Raw genomic sequence first — 15,199 nt, forward strand, 5'->3', positions numbered from 1 at the left:
CCAACAACCAGTGACATTGGGAAGTAGTTATAATGGGCTATTTCTGGGATGTGGTGACTAATTCAGGGCAAGCCCTTCCTGAAGGGGGAGCATGGATTTATCTTTGAGAACTTGCCTAAAGCCTTGGAGATTAATACAAAAAATAAAAGTTAGGGCTATCAGCTTTTTTCCAAATGTGGTTGCTTCTAACATAAATATAAACTAAGTTGGAAGAATGCTCTCAGATTACAGCTAACTTTGCTACTTGTGATAATGAGGAAGAGGGAAGCAAACTGGGATTGTGGAACACAGATGTCTAATCTCAGCAGCTGCCAATTTTTTCATCCATAAGAAAGACTCCAGTAGAAAGTGTTCATTAAAAACATCTCCTCCTAAACTTTTTCCAAGCATGTGCTTTAGAGTAGCTCAAATGAGGCAAGAGAAAGGAAGAGGAAGATAGACACTCAATTAAAAGTTCAGTATTGCAATATGGTATTATTGGTTTGGTTTGGGGTTTTTCTCATTTATCAGAAATCCCTTAACATTTCATTGGGCTGTTAATAATTTCTTTTCTTTAAGATGTATTTAAGGTACAAATTTAGGATTTAAAAAAAAAGACAACTTCCTAATCTTCCTTTTTTTATTAATATTAGGCAGAGAAGCCATGCTGGATTATTTTTATTTTTATTTCATTTTATTTTTTAAGGGGAGGCAGAAAGAGAGGGAGAGAAAGGATCTTAAGCAGGTTCCACACCCAGCAAGGAGCCTGATGCTGGGCTTGATATCATAACCCTGAGATCATGACCTGAACCAAAATCAATCAGATGCTTAACTGGCTGAGTCACCCAGGTACCCTTGGACTATTTTTATATTAAAGAAGGCAACAACTTTGGCAGGTGTACCTAGCTTAAAAGAACACAAAATAAATGCAAAAACTCATACTAGATGGAATCCAATTCAGACTCGAAGCTTTCCACTTGCAAAACTGAGAAAAGCAAATGCCGGGGGAAATTTTCAGCATATCACTTGAATCTGGCTTGGAGACGGTGGCAGGTATGGCTGCTGGTATCAGCTTTGTGAGAAGATGGCAGTGAACACTTCTAATTCACATCTATTTGTTTTACTAAACAAACACGGACAAGAACTTAAAGGCAGCAACAGCTTACAAGATTAGATTAGATTAGATACGCATGGTTGGCCTACAAAATAATCAGGTACGTTTGCCACCTAGGAATTTGATCCAACATTGCGTGGGATTATACTACATAGATAACACCTAGCAAAAGGGCATTACAGTAACAAATCTGTAAGAACAGAATTTCTGAAGCTTTTTATAAAACAACAAAACCAAACTAACCCAAATCTCAAAGTAGGAGAAACTTTCATGTAGTATATTAGTCAGGGTTCTCCAGAGAGACAAAACTAATTGGAGGTACGTAAAGAGATTTTATTAGAAGGAATTGGCTCACGTTGTTATGGAGGCTGGCAAGTCCAAAATCTGCCAAGTTGATGTCTTGATTTGAGTCTAATGGCCAAAAGGTGCTGTAAAATCAGGAAGAGCCGAGGTCCCAGTTTGAAGACTATCAATAGGAAGAGCCAATGTTTCAGTTGGAATCAGAATTCTTATTTGTGTGTGGGGGGGGTGGTTTGTGGAGGGTGTGTGGGGGTGAGCAGTGTCCACCTTTTGTCCTATTTAGGCTTTCAACTAACAGGAAGAGGCCCACCCACAAGAGGGAGGGCAATCTGCTTTACTCAAGTCCTCCCCTTAAAATGTCTACCTCATCTAAAAACACCCTCATAGAAACACTCAGAATAATTTTTGCTTGACTGTCTGGGCTACCTGTGCCCAGCTGACATATAAAGTTAACCATCACAGGTATTAAGTGAATACATTTCTGAGGTAACATTCCTAAGAGAGCCAGATCTCACTTTACAGGCGCTTTTATATTTACATATTTCTCTTCTAAATAAATATACTTCAAGGATACAGATATACTTCATATACTCTGTTTTTCAAGTTCCTAGAACTGGGTTTCCTTACCCTCAGCACTACTGATTAATATTGTGGGCCAGATAGTTTGTTATTGTGGGGGCTGTCCCCTAGGATGGTAAGATGTTGAGCAGTACCCTCGGCCAAAGGATACTACCTACTAAGTAACAGCCAGTCCCAACTCCCCACTAGATGCTAGCAGTATCCTCAGAGTTGTGACAATCAAACACATCTCCAGACATAGCAAATGGCTCCTGGGTGGGGGGCGGGGGGCAGGGAGGCAAAATTGTCCCTGGTTGAAGATCCACAGTTCTAGATTGATATGGATATGACAACTTACTAGCAGTTGTTATATTGTGGTATCATGAGAAATTTCAGAGTGTGATTTTTTTTAAGTCTTTGCTTTCATTTCTCTCTAATGTTGTGTAGTAGCTTTCCCAGGTATTACCAGACATTTTCTGTAAATCTGAGATTATTTTAAAATAAGGTACAAAACAATTAAGATAGTTGTAGTTATATTGTTATCTTCCATATATTTGCCAAGTGCCACATACACCCACAACTCTTTCTATCAGCACTACTGCACCCTTCACACTAGTACCAGGCTTCAGTTTAGGAGTCTGTTCCACGAGTACTGTCATATGGAAGCCTCAACAATCCTAGGAGGGATCGTTCCCATTTTGCAGCTCTTGAAACCAAGGCTCAGAGAGGAAAGTGGCTTGGTTAAAGTTGCGCAGATGCTCTTTCCCTTCTGCAAAGTAACATGAGAGGTCAGCTGGTGAAAGAAAAACTGTCTGCTTAACAAAAAATCATACACAAGCTGGTGATACTTTATTATACAGAGAAGTTGGCAAAGGATAGCTCCATTTCTGTCAAAGAATCTCCACCAAAAATTTCTAGTGATTCATGGGGTGATCCAGTTAACATAATAAAACAATAGCTGATATTTACTGAGTCCTTGCAATATTCCAGAGCTACTAAATGAGATGCAAATCCCACCATAAAAACTGGAATTTTCATTAGGACCCAGACTTAGAAAAGGCCGAGCTTCAAAGATTCAGACTTGCATAGACTGAGGACTCCCATTTCCAGAAGTTCAAAAACCTCCTTTCTTATCTAAATGAGAGAAAAGGAAAAAAAAAAAGAAAAAGAAAAGGTTAAGATCAAGAAAAGATGGTCTTGGTGAATAAATTCAACCAACTGGACTTCCTAATATTTGTGTAGCTGTTATAGCCAGCATCAGGGGGGGTAAAAATCTTAACCTGTGTTTTATTCAGAATTGAAATATTTACTTAAGTAAAGGAAGAGGTACTTAATAAAACATCCATTTCATTAAAGGGCCCTTTTGTAACCATTCAAAATAAAATCTCATAAAAAAATCTTATATAGGGGCGCCTGAGTGACTCAGTGGGTTGGGCCTCTGCCTTCAGCTCAGATCATGATCTCAGGGTCCTGGGATGGAGCCCCACATCGGGCTCTCTGTTCAGCAGGGAGCCTGCTTCCTCCTCCCTCTGCCTATCTGCCTACTTGTGATCTCTCTGTCAAATAAATAAATAAAATCTTAAAAAAAAAATCTTATACAAAGGTTTTCAGAATACCCAAAGTATGGTGAGATCGCACACATATTTCAAAATAGAATAGCAGATAATGATGACATCAACATAATACAAATAACTGGGTGACAAGGTTTTTTCTTTGGCACAATTCCTCCTTATCATTAAATTTAGAAAACTTTCAGTGGATTACTCAGGTTTCACATTATAACTGAAATAATCAGATATAGACTTAAGTTCCTAACATCAAATTTGCGAACTGGTTTTAAAAAACCAGTCACAGGGTACCTGGGTGGCTCAGTGGGTTAAAGCCTCTGCCTTCAGCTCAGGTTATGATCTCAGGGTCCTGGGATCGAGCCCCGAATCGGGCTCTCTGCTCAGCAGGGAGCCTGCTTCTCCCCACCTCTCTGTCTGCCTCTCTGTCTACTTGTGATCTCTGCCTGTCAAATAAATAAATAAAATCTTCAAAAAATAAAAAATCAACATTAAAATAAAAAACCAGTCAGTTCAGGGCATAGGTGTGTGTGTGTGCGTGTGCGCACACATATTTGTGTATGTGTGTAGGAAACTGAAAAAATTGTCTTTTAACCTGTACAGATTTCTGAAGTAACTCACTGATCAATCATGATCAGGTTGGTCATTCTGGGGATATAGTTTTAAGTGATAAGTTAATTTATTCAGCATGTTTGGAGGATTAGTTCCAAATCTCTTTGATAGTCGCTGCCATGATTAATTAGGTTGATGACTGGCAGCCATTTTTATTATTGGATAAATCTTTTTCTCTCTCCAACAGATGCCTTTTTTTTTCTTAAAGACTTTATTTATTTGATAGACAGAGATCACAAGTAGGCAAGAGGCAGGCAGAGAGAGAAGAGGCGGGAAGCAGGCTCCCTGCCAAGCAGAGAGCCCAATGAGGCACTCAATCCCAGGACCCTGGGATCATGACCTGAGCAGAAGGCAAAGGCTTAACCCACTGAGCCACCCAGGCGCCTCTGTAACAGATACTTCTAAACATTGGGCTAGATTGAAAAATTGTCCCATGATACACAGTAGGTGGCAAGTCAATTTTTCACATTTTGATGATAATGGATTACTTTTATTTATTTATTTTTAAGATTTTATTTATTTGACAGAGAGAGAGAGATCACAAGTAGGGAGAGAAGCAGGTAGAGAGAGAGGGGGAAACAGGCTCCTCACTGAGCAGAGAGCCTGATGTGGGCCTTGATCCCAGGACCCTGAGATCATGACCTGAGCTGAAGGCAGAGGCTTTAACCCACTGCACCCAGATGCCCCTGGATTACTTTTATAATATAGAATGAGCTAATGCTGTGGCCACAAAGGCACTTAATCAGTTTTAATACACCGAGACATCAAAGTAATTTCCCCACTAAAACAAAAACAAAATAGCACTCTCTATTAAGTGAGTTTTGGGGCATGGGAGATGCAGGCCACAAGGCAAGTTTGTGCCTCTACTCCCTCACACATTTTTAAGGATGAAAGACAAAGATGACTATGTCTCTCTAAAGCAAAACACACAAAAATGTGCCAAGTCCTCCAGATCTTCCTGTTTCTCAAAGGTACAATATAGATGTGGTCCCCAGTGGGGCAGAGGCCCCTGGTCATATAAAGAAGAAACAAAGCTGATTCCTATAAAACAAAGGGAAAGGATACAGTTAGGTTTAAGCGGGTGAGATAGACTCTGTAATTGCAGTTACTTCAGAGTTAAAAGATAGAATTCATTTCAATGGCCAGAATGTGCTTGCTCCCCATGTCAAAGATTTTATTACTATGTCTGAACTCAAGTTCAAGTTGAAGAAAAAAAGATTAAAAACAATTGCTGGTTACACAGTACCTCGGGAATGTCCATCATTCTCCTCAACTTCTGATCTCTCCAGTTCCAGTCAAAAACGAGAAACTTTAAGGGGTTCAAATTAAGGCCACCTGAAAGAAACATAGAGAGAGTTGCTACAGCAAACACCTCATGACATAAGCTTATTCAAATGACTTTTTAGTCTCCTGGTTGCTTTTTGCCTCATTTGCTGTCCTCTCCCCCAGCAACTAATCTCTGCACACTGAAGGAGGTGGCCCTGGCTGATAGAAAACAAATAGAGCACTCAGATTGCTTTCCTTACAATCTTATCACTGTTTCTGAGGGAAGCAGAGAAGCTGCTAAGCTTGTCAATTGCTCAAGTGCAGGCCAAGAAACAATCCCAAACCTCCATTTCAGGAAGCCCCAGAGGGTGAAGTCTCATTCCTGACAGGAATTTGGTAAGATGGATCCTGCAGCCTGGGTAGTGGCCTTTCAGAGGAGTTGAGTCCAATGCAGTGTGAATGACTGTGAGGAGGCGAATGGACAGAAGGATGAGGGTGGGGTTCAGGGGTTAATTTTAGACAGAAAAGGAAGTAAATATGAATAGGCTTTATTCAAAGTCTGTGATCATTTGAGAAGACTAGTAAACCACTTAAGGACTCCATTTCTACTATCTTCCTCTGTATCTAGAGATAATTACCGAATGAGGGCTGGAGGAGACCTCAGAGTCTGTCCCTCAGAGGTCTCAGAGTTTGGCACAGTTTTTCCCACTCCCCATGTTCTTTCCATTGCCCCAAGCTGTTTCATGTTACATGTGGAAACATAACTGAAGCCTTCCTTTACTCTGCAGCGCTTCCCCCTCAACTCTTCTCTGTGATTATTTCAATATTTCCCCTTCTGCTCCAAAGACTTTTCTTCTTATAATTCCTCTTACTTATTTAAATATTTTATTTATTTACTTATTTGAGAGAGCGAGAACACACAGGGACTTGAGTGGTGGGGAGGGGCACAGGCAGAGAGAGACTCTCAGGCAGTCTCTGCACTGAGTGTTCCCTGACCTGCTTCAGTCCTACCACCCTGAGATCATGACCTGAGCTGAAATTAAAAATTGGATGCTTAACTGACTGAGTCATCCAGGTGCCCCCATAATGCCTCTTATTTAAAATTCTCTCTGTGAGGTACTCAGTGGAGACTGAGTCTGGGATCAAGCCCCATATCAGGCTCCCTGCTCAGTGGGAAATCGGCTTCTTCCTCTGCCCTCCACCCCACTCTCTTGATTTCTCTTACTCTCTCTCTCTCTCAAATAAACAAATAAAATCTTAAAAAAATACAATTCTCTCTGCAAAATTAAAAATGATAACTTGAGGGGCACCTGGGTGGCTCAGTGGGTTAAAGCCTCTGCCTTTGGCTCAGGTCATGATCCCAGGTCCTGGGATTGAGCCCCACATCGGGCTCTCTGCTCAGCAGGGAGCCTGCTTCCTCCTCTCTCTCTGCCTGCTTCTCCTGTGATCCCTGTCTGTCATATAAATAAATAAAATCTTAAAAAAAAAAAAAGATAACTTGAGAAGGACAATGGATTGGTAGTCTTCCCTTAAAAATAACTTACTATTGGTGGGAGAACACACAGATACAGCCTTTCAGGAAGGCACTTGAGCATTATATAATTGGAGCTTTAAAATGCTTACTATTTGGGGCGCCTGGGTGGTTCAGTGGGTTAAAGCCTCTGCCTTCGGCTCCGGTCATAATCTCAGGGTCCTGGGATCGAGTCCTACATCAGGCTCTCTGCTCAGTGGGGAGCCTGCTTCCTCCTCTCTCTCTCTGCCTGCCTCTCTGCCTACTTGTGATCTCTGTCAAATAAATAAATAAAATTTTTAAAATAAAATAAAATAAAATAAAATAAAATGCTTACTAGTTGCTAAAATATTTTTCTTTCTATGACAAATCTCAGTAAATACATAAGAAACATAAGGGCGCCTGGGTGGCTCAGTGGGTTAAAGCCTCTGCCTTCAGTTCAGGTCATGATCCCGGGGTCCTGGGATCCAGTCCCATATCAGGCTCTCTGCTCAGCGGGGAGCCTCCTTCCCCTGCTCTCTCTGCTTGCCTCACTGCCTACTTGTGATCTCTGTCTGTCAAATAAATAAATAAAATCTTAAAAAAAAGATACATAAATATAGTTAGTGGAGCACTAGGCTAGCTCAATCGGTAGAGTATATAACTCTTAATCTTAGGGTTGTAAGTTCGAGCCCTACACTAGGTGTAGAGATTACTTTAGAATCAAAATCTTAAAAATAAAACAACCAAAACTTATATAGTAATTGCAAAGATTATCATTGCAGTATTATTTATAATAGCAAAAAATTATAAATAATCCAGGTATCCTACCATTACACACACACACACACACACACACACACACACTTGGGATAAATATCCAAAATATATAAAAAACTCCTGCAAATCAGTGGCCAAAAAAACCAAACAATCTGATTTAAAAATAGACAGAGGAAATGAATATAGTTATTTTTGCAATGAAGACATCCAAATGGCCAACAGGTACATGAAAAGATGCTCAGCATCACTAATCATCAGGGAAATGTAATTTAAAACCACAATGAAATATTACATCACACCTGCTAGGATAACTATTACCAAAAAAAACCCCACAAGAAATAATATGTGCTAAAGAGGATGTGGAGAAAAGGGACCTGTTGTGTACTGTTGGTAAGAATGTAAATTGGTGTAGCCCCTATGGAAAACAGTATGGAAGAACTCTCAAGAAATGGAAAATAGAATTACCATATGATCCAGCAATTCCACTTCTGGGATTATACCCAAAGGAAGTAAACTCACTATCTCAAAAAGATATATATACCCCTGTCACTGCAGCATTATTTATAACAGCCAAGACATGGAAGCAGCCCTCAGTGTCCATCAACAAAAGAATGAAAAAAGAAAAGGTTACACACACACACAATATTGTTCAGTCATAAAAGAGAAGGAAATCTTGTCATTTGTGATAATAGGGATGAATCTTGGGGGCATTATGCTAAATGAAATCAGTCAAACAGTCATGCAAATATTGCATGATTTCACTTAAATGTAGAATCTAAAAAACCTAACTCATAGATACAGAGAACACATTGGTGGTTGTCAAAGGTGGGGGGGGTGGTGGTTTGGGGAAAATGGGAGAAGGTGGTCAAAAGGTAAAAACTTCTAGTAGTAAGGTAAATAAGTTCTGGGGATGTAATGTGCAGCACAGTGAGTGTAGTTAATACTTGACCTACATATGAAAGGTGCTAAGAGAATAGATCTTAAGAATTCTTGTAAGAAGAAAAAAAATTATAACTATTTGAGGTGATTGATGTTAACTAAATTTATAGTGGTAATCATTTCACTATATATGTATAAAGTCATATTGTACATACTGGAGTAATACAAGTTTATATGTCAATTATGTCTCACTAAAACTATAAAAAACAGTAGAATATTATGTAGAATATTATGCAGCCATTAAAAACAAAAAAAATTAAAACTATTTCATGGCAAAGAAAGTCCTCATAAGATATTTTAAGTGGAGGGGTGCCTGGGTGACTCAGTTTGTTAAGTGTCTGCCTTCGGCTCAGGTCATGATCCCAGGGTTCTAGGACTGAACCCCACATCCGGCTCCCTGCTCAGCCGGGAGCCTGCTTCTCCCTTTTCTTCTGCCACTCCCCCTGCCTATGCTCTCTTGTTCTCTCTCTGTCAAGTAAATAAAATCTTAAAAAAAGAAAAAGTTGAAAAATGTAAGTGGAAAAGACAAGTTATAAAATTATTACATATTGTTTGATTTCCACTTATAAAAATATATAAATACATAGAAAAAAAGACTAAAGGAAATATATTCAATATTAACTCAAAGTGATTTATTTTCTTTTCTATACCTTTTTGCATTGTTGAAAAGCTCTTATTGTTAGAAAATCTCCTTCATTATTAAATTAAAACAATATACTTCTGTCTATAACTGTACAGACCCCAATGTCATGGGATATCTTTGGAAGTCTGGAATCTTTCCTTAATATATCAAATATATATAAACATCTTAAGTCATAAACAGCTACATAGAATGAGTTATGTGACATTTGCTCAGCTTTGTTAGATTCCCAGTTTCTAGAGGGCTAGAATTGTTCTCCCCCCGCCTTTTCTTAAGATGTTTTTTTATTTATTTGAGGGAGAAAGACAGAGACAGAAGTATGAGTGGGGGAGGGAGGGGCAGAGGGAGAGGGAGAAGCAGACTCCTTGCTGAGCAGAAAGAATCAACAGCTCCTTAAATGATTTTTCCACTTCTTAAATAAAATAAGCTTTCACAGTGAGACCTCACAACTCTATGGAAATCAAATTTCAACAACAGGTAGAGCTTTGTTTTCTCTCTTTCCCTTTCTCTCTTTTTAAATATGGAGAAGAATGACTCTTTTGCATGGGGCCTTGGTGACACACAAGAAACCACCTCGATTCTAGAGAGAGGTGACGTGAATCTCTGGCTAAGAGCTGTGGGAGAAGCAGGGTTTACCCCTGGGCTCTCCTGCTGGCCAGCCAAACTCTCCCAACTCTATGTCTCACAAATATGCTATGCGCACTTCTCATCTGTTCCTTCACTTCAATGTCCTCCCATGTCCATAAGGCAAAAACTCAAACTTTTCAGCTTAGTGTTTAAGACCCTCCTTCCACACTGACTCTTTCCAACCGAATCACCAGCTACGAAAGTCCTTGAAGTTTCCAACCAAGAAAGTTGGTTTCTTTAATAAAAATAAAAACTAACATTTGATTTCTTAGGGTGTGAAACTCATTGTGTCAAACTCTTTATTGGCATTTTATTATCATACTAATCCTTTGAGGAAGATATTACCACCACCTCTGTCATTTGAATACAGAAATAGATTTAGAGAGGTTAAGTAACTTGCCAAGGTCACAGGGCTGGACTTGGGATTTGACTCTGGACTGAATTCATAATAGGGACTTGTAACCTTAACCCTGTATCTCAGTCAGGTGTATCTGCCTGCCCTCTTCTGACTCAGCAGTTCTCCCATTCCTGATTGCTTTTTCTCACATCTCTGTACTTCAAAGATCCTATTTTAATCCTTCTTACACTTTAAAGATCAGTTAAAGATCCTTTCCTCTCTAAAGCCTTCCACACAGATTCAGCCTCCATAACAATGTATTTTAACTCCTATAGGACTTGGAAGTGCTCATTTGGCCCTTGGCATTTACTGCCTCATGTCCTCAGTCTCCATCTATGCACATTTATTTCTTCAAGGATCAGAAGCTCCTTGAGGGGGAGAAGCTCTGGAACTAGAAAGCCTAGACTGAGAAACTGTGGGAAAGCCACTTCACCCTTCAGAGCTTCAGGGTTTTCTAAGAAATAAAAATGCTAGCCTCCACGGGTGCCATGAATATTTAATGAGACACCTAAGAGTATTTAGCGTAGACCAGTGCAAGTATGAACTAAAAAAAAATGTTTCCATTCCTTGTCTGGAGCTGCTAAGTTTGTTACATCTTTGTAATTGCACAGCCTTTTTAATATAGTGGGTTCATTTAACCCTGGATGGCTTTCATCTGGAAAGAAACATAAGTATTTTAAGCTTTTGTTTGCTTCTTGGCAAATGCCCATCTTTATATTGGGTCATTACATTGATGAACCCATTTCTGTTATCTATCTATCTATCTATCTATCTATCTATGAATAGCTCCAGTCATAAAACAAAGTTCTATTACTATATTAAGTAAATAATTTGGAAATGAGTATTGAAAAGAAATCTTCAATCAGTCTGGCAGGTAAAACAGGTAATAAGATCATCAGCACATTAACAAGTTTTAGGCTATTCACTTTAAGAAAGCTAACAAATTATAAAAACCTACTGGTGGACGCCGTCTGGAATACTTTCTGGGCAAAGTACTAAAAGAGAAATGCATTTGGGAGAAATATTCTAGAATACTTATATTTCATCCATAGAAACTGCATTTTTGTTTCAACATGTTTTATATGAAAACTTCAACTGAAATGGCAGTCTTGGGAACCAAGATTCAATTAATTAAGAGGGATATACTAACTCATCCAGCTCTACAAATTCTAGAGGTTGCAGATTGGTGGAATGAATTGTGGATCCACTAACCTGCTTAAAGCAAGTGGAGTTTGAATATATTTAGGTGGGCACATGTACCACAGTTCACCACAAGCCTTACTATTAATCCCTATTGCACTATACCTGCTGGCTAGATTTACTGACAAAAGACTGTTTCCAACTCCCAGATGAACACAGAAATCTGGTTTCACTGCATCACAAATGTGGTTTCCTAAACTCACATGGGTTAAAAGGGAAAGTCCCAGTTCTGAGTAAGCATATCAGTGCCTCTTTTCATACCTTGTTTAACGAGTTCTTTAATTCTCCCCGGTGTTCCTACGCCCAGGTGTACCACACGCTTCTCCAGCAACTTTACCTGCTCTTGGACCTATTTATTTCAAGATGAAGGAGATGAAAGGCAAGAAGAGTCATTAGAAAGGGCAATCATAGGCATTTCATCCAAAAGCTAAAGAAGTAAAAAAGCAAATAGGACTACTCTTGTTTAGTCCCAACTTCCAGTGCAAAGAAAGTTAATTAACATCAAGATAGAAAAGCATCACTCTCTAAAACTGGCAAATCTTCAGAGAACCCAGGGGTCAAACCTCAGCTTCTGTGCAGGAATCTTGGAGCACAGAGGAGTAGCGACTTTTGTTGGGGGAGGTGGGCATGCAAAGGCAGGGGATGTAAAGAATACAACAGTTGTTAAGTATGTTATATAAGAAGGCACCAAAGAAAACGCCTGCTAAGGAGTTAAGAAAAAGCTAGGAGCAGCCCTTAAGGATAACTTACAATACCTATCAGGAACCATAGGCCCTTACTTACCTTAATGTGTTTTGCAAATAATTTCATAACTTTGCTGTCTCCTCTAAATGCTGTCATTGACCTAATTAAAAAAAAAAAAAGATTAATGCCTAAGAAAACTTACTCATTGCCAGCTTAAGTATTATGTCTTGCCTTAAAGAGAATATATGTGTTTAAGTATGTAACTATGAGCATATGCATATGTAAATATACACCGATACAAAACACTGAGATTTTCAGGTTGGCCCATGGATGGAAGGAAAGTGAGGGATCCTTTTATTCAGGCATATATCTGGGTTGGCTTCTACTTTTCATACACAAGGTTAACTTTACTTAGGTTTCCTTGATAACTGAAACTTATGGATCTGCCCTTCATTTGTAATATAGAATTTCCATATTTCAGGTACCTGGCAGAGAACTCATTTTTAAATTCTGCAGTATAGTTCTCATACAAAATTTGGTTGCAAGAAGTATCTTGGAGCAGTGATGTCAGCCTATGCTCTGTGGAGCCCAAAGGCATCTACAAAAGTTTGTATGTGACTGCCACGGGTGGGTTGCTGGGAATGAGCTGACAGGGAGGAGAAGGCTTATGTCTTGCAATCAGAGGAATCCCCCACTTTTATCTACTTAGCAGAGTGAGCTTTTCTGCAAAATTTTATATGTGTTAATGCTCCTGGCATCAACAGGTATAAAAGAACAATCAATCCTTTAGTTGCTGTTTGGGAATAGAACATGAGAATATGCTTGGAAATATTATTGTTTTTTATATATATTATTATGTTTTGAGAAATGTAGGAATATATGAATTTGTAAGACTGTAGGAATATATGAATTTGCAAGATAGTAAAGAATAGGTATTCTTATAAAAGTTAGAATTATTCACCATTAGTTTTTATGAATAGGGCTTGTTGTGCGAGCTCAGAAATCTCTTTTTGCAAATCACCTAACCTTGAAGTAGATCATAATATTACCAAAGACACAGAACACAGAATTGGTAAATGAAGTGTGACAACACAGGGCTTTTATGCCCTTCAGAATGGTATTTATGTACAGTAAAAGCCCAAATCAATGTGACAGCTTGTTTTTAAGAGGCCATCTCCAGGCCAACCCCTTTGCCATTAATGTTTGAATCTGAAATGAACTCTGTGGTTGTAGTTTTTAAAACACTGAAAAGTCAATGTGAACTACTATGACTTCAGAACCAGAAAGTATAGCTGCCCAGAAACAGATGGAGTCTTGAAGATCAATTGTGTTTGGAGCAGAAATAGTTGCAAGAAACACTTTTATTTTACTGAGAGTCAGTGTGATACAATTTAATGTGTGTGCCTCGTGGGGAAAGGAGAGTTTGAAGAACTTAACCACTTTTATAAATTTGTAAGATTAGTTCATTTAGAAAAATACATGCAAGTAACTATTGAAAGTCTACATTTGCACCTTAATTTATTTTCTCCAGGACCTGAACTTTCCTTTGTTTTGTCTCCTGTCAAAGCCGGTACAAAGCCTGGCCCTGGAATAGGGCTAGCTAGTTCCAGTAAATCCCAATTTACTCTGATGGCCCTTCTCTGAAAAATCAATGTTAACACTGATCCCTTGGAAGCCTTTTTGTTTTTTCTACAAAAACTACAGTAAATGAAAAGGTATGTGAAAGCACCTAGTAAAGCACTGACAAATTATCTTTAAAACATAATTTTTATATTTAAAATCGGTCCATTTGGAATTTACTTTGGTATGAGAAGTGAGATAGGGATCCAACTTTACTTTTCCAGATGGCTACCCAGTTGTTCCAACACCATTTATTAAATAATCCATCTTTCCCGTCTGCTTTGTCACTTTTGCCATATGCTCCGTTTTCACATGCATATAGGCCTATTTCTGAACTTCCAATTCTGTTCCACTGGTCTGATCTGTCATGCGTATGCCAGTTCCATACTGTTTGAATTAGGGAGACTTGGTAACATATCTATTGGTAATCTGGTAGATACTATAGGTATAGTATCCACTCACTAATGTTCTTCCTCAGAATTTCCCCATGTATTTTTCTTCTGTATTTTCTCTTATGAACTTAGAACTATAGCTTATCTTTAACTTTTGAACTTAGCTTATTGAGTTAGAAAACCAGTTCTACCGAAGTTTCACTGGGAATCTGTGAAATTTATAGATTTTTCTAGGTAAAACAGGCATCTTTGCAACAGTGACTTTTTTTTTAAATTTAAAGATTTTATTTATTTATTTGACACACACAGAGAGAGCAGGGACAGCGGCAGAGGGAGAGAGAGAAGTAGAAGCTGAGCAGGGAGCCCAAGGCAGGACTCAATCCTAGGACTCTGGGATCATTACCTGAGCCAAAGGCAGATGCTTAACCAACTGAGCCACCCAGGCATCCCTACACTGATTCTTCCTATTTAGCAATATTGTATGCCCTTTTGTTTAAGATCTTTTGAGTTGTGGGGCACCTGGGCGGCTCAGAGGGTTAAGCTTCCGACTCTTGATTTCAGCTCAGGTCACCATCTCAGGGTGGTGAAATGGAGCCCCACATCAGGCTCTGTGCTGGGCATAGAGTCTGCTTAAGATTCTCTCTCTTCTTCTCCCTCTGCCTCTGCCTGCCCCCACCACCTCTTAAAAAAAGATCTGAGTTGCTTATGTAATATTTTCTTTATATGGATTTTGGTAGGTTTATTACTTGGTAGTCTATTTTTTCTTGTTATTATTTTAAATTAGATCTTTTCTTCCATTATTTTTTCTGACTCATCATTGCTTATATTATTTCTTGGCTTTTATTCTTGGCCTCTAGAGTGGCAGAACATGTGTTCTCCACACAAAAGCCAAAGTGATCCTTTAGATTGATTATTCAGATCACGTGACTCTCCTGCTCAAAAATCTTCCAATAGCATTATATCTCAGGACCTTTTATATTTTCTGTCCACTCTGTCTGGAATGTTCTTCTTCTAGATATCTACATGGCATTCTCCTT

General features: G+C 38.9%; 1 protein-coding gene across 3 annotated transcripts in view; it reads right to left on the reverse strand.

Moving 5' to 3' along the window:
* Nucleotides 1-2,778: 2,778 nt before the first annotated feature.
* CMSS1 (cms1 ribosomal small subunit homolog) overlaps nt 2,779-15,199 on the reverse strand; it is a 382,805-nt gene continuing 370,384 nt past the window's right edge. For all 3 annotated transcript variants that reach the window (XM_059392096.1, XM_059392095.1, XM_059392097.1), the window contains exons 7-10: nt 12,250-12,310; nt 11,728-11,815; nt 5,375-5,463; nt 2,779-3,085 (exon numbers count right to left, since the gene is read on the reverse strand). In XM_059392096.1, coding sequence (XP_059248079.1) covers nt 3,002-3,085; nt 5,375-5,463; nt 11,728-11,815; nt 12,250-12,310 — 322 coding nt within the window. In that variant the 3' untranslated portion in view covers nt 2,779-3,001. The remainder of the gene's footprint in view (nt 3,086-5,374; nt 5,464-11,727; nt 11,816-12,249; nt 12,311-15,199) is intronic.

This window comes from Mustela nigripes, chromosome 2 (genome assembly GCF_022355385.1).
Source record: "Mustela nigripes isolate SB6536 chromosome 2, MUSNIG.SB6536, whole genome shotgun sequence".
Taxonomy (NCBI): domain Eukaryota; kingdom Metazoa; phylum Chordata; class Mammalia; order Carnivora; family Mustelidae; genus Mustela; species Mustela nigripes.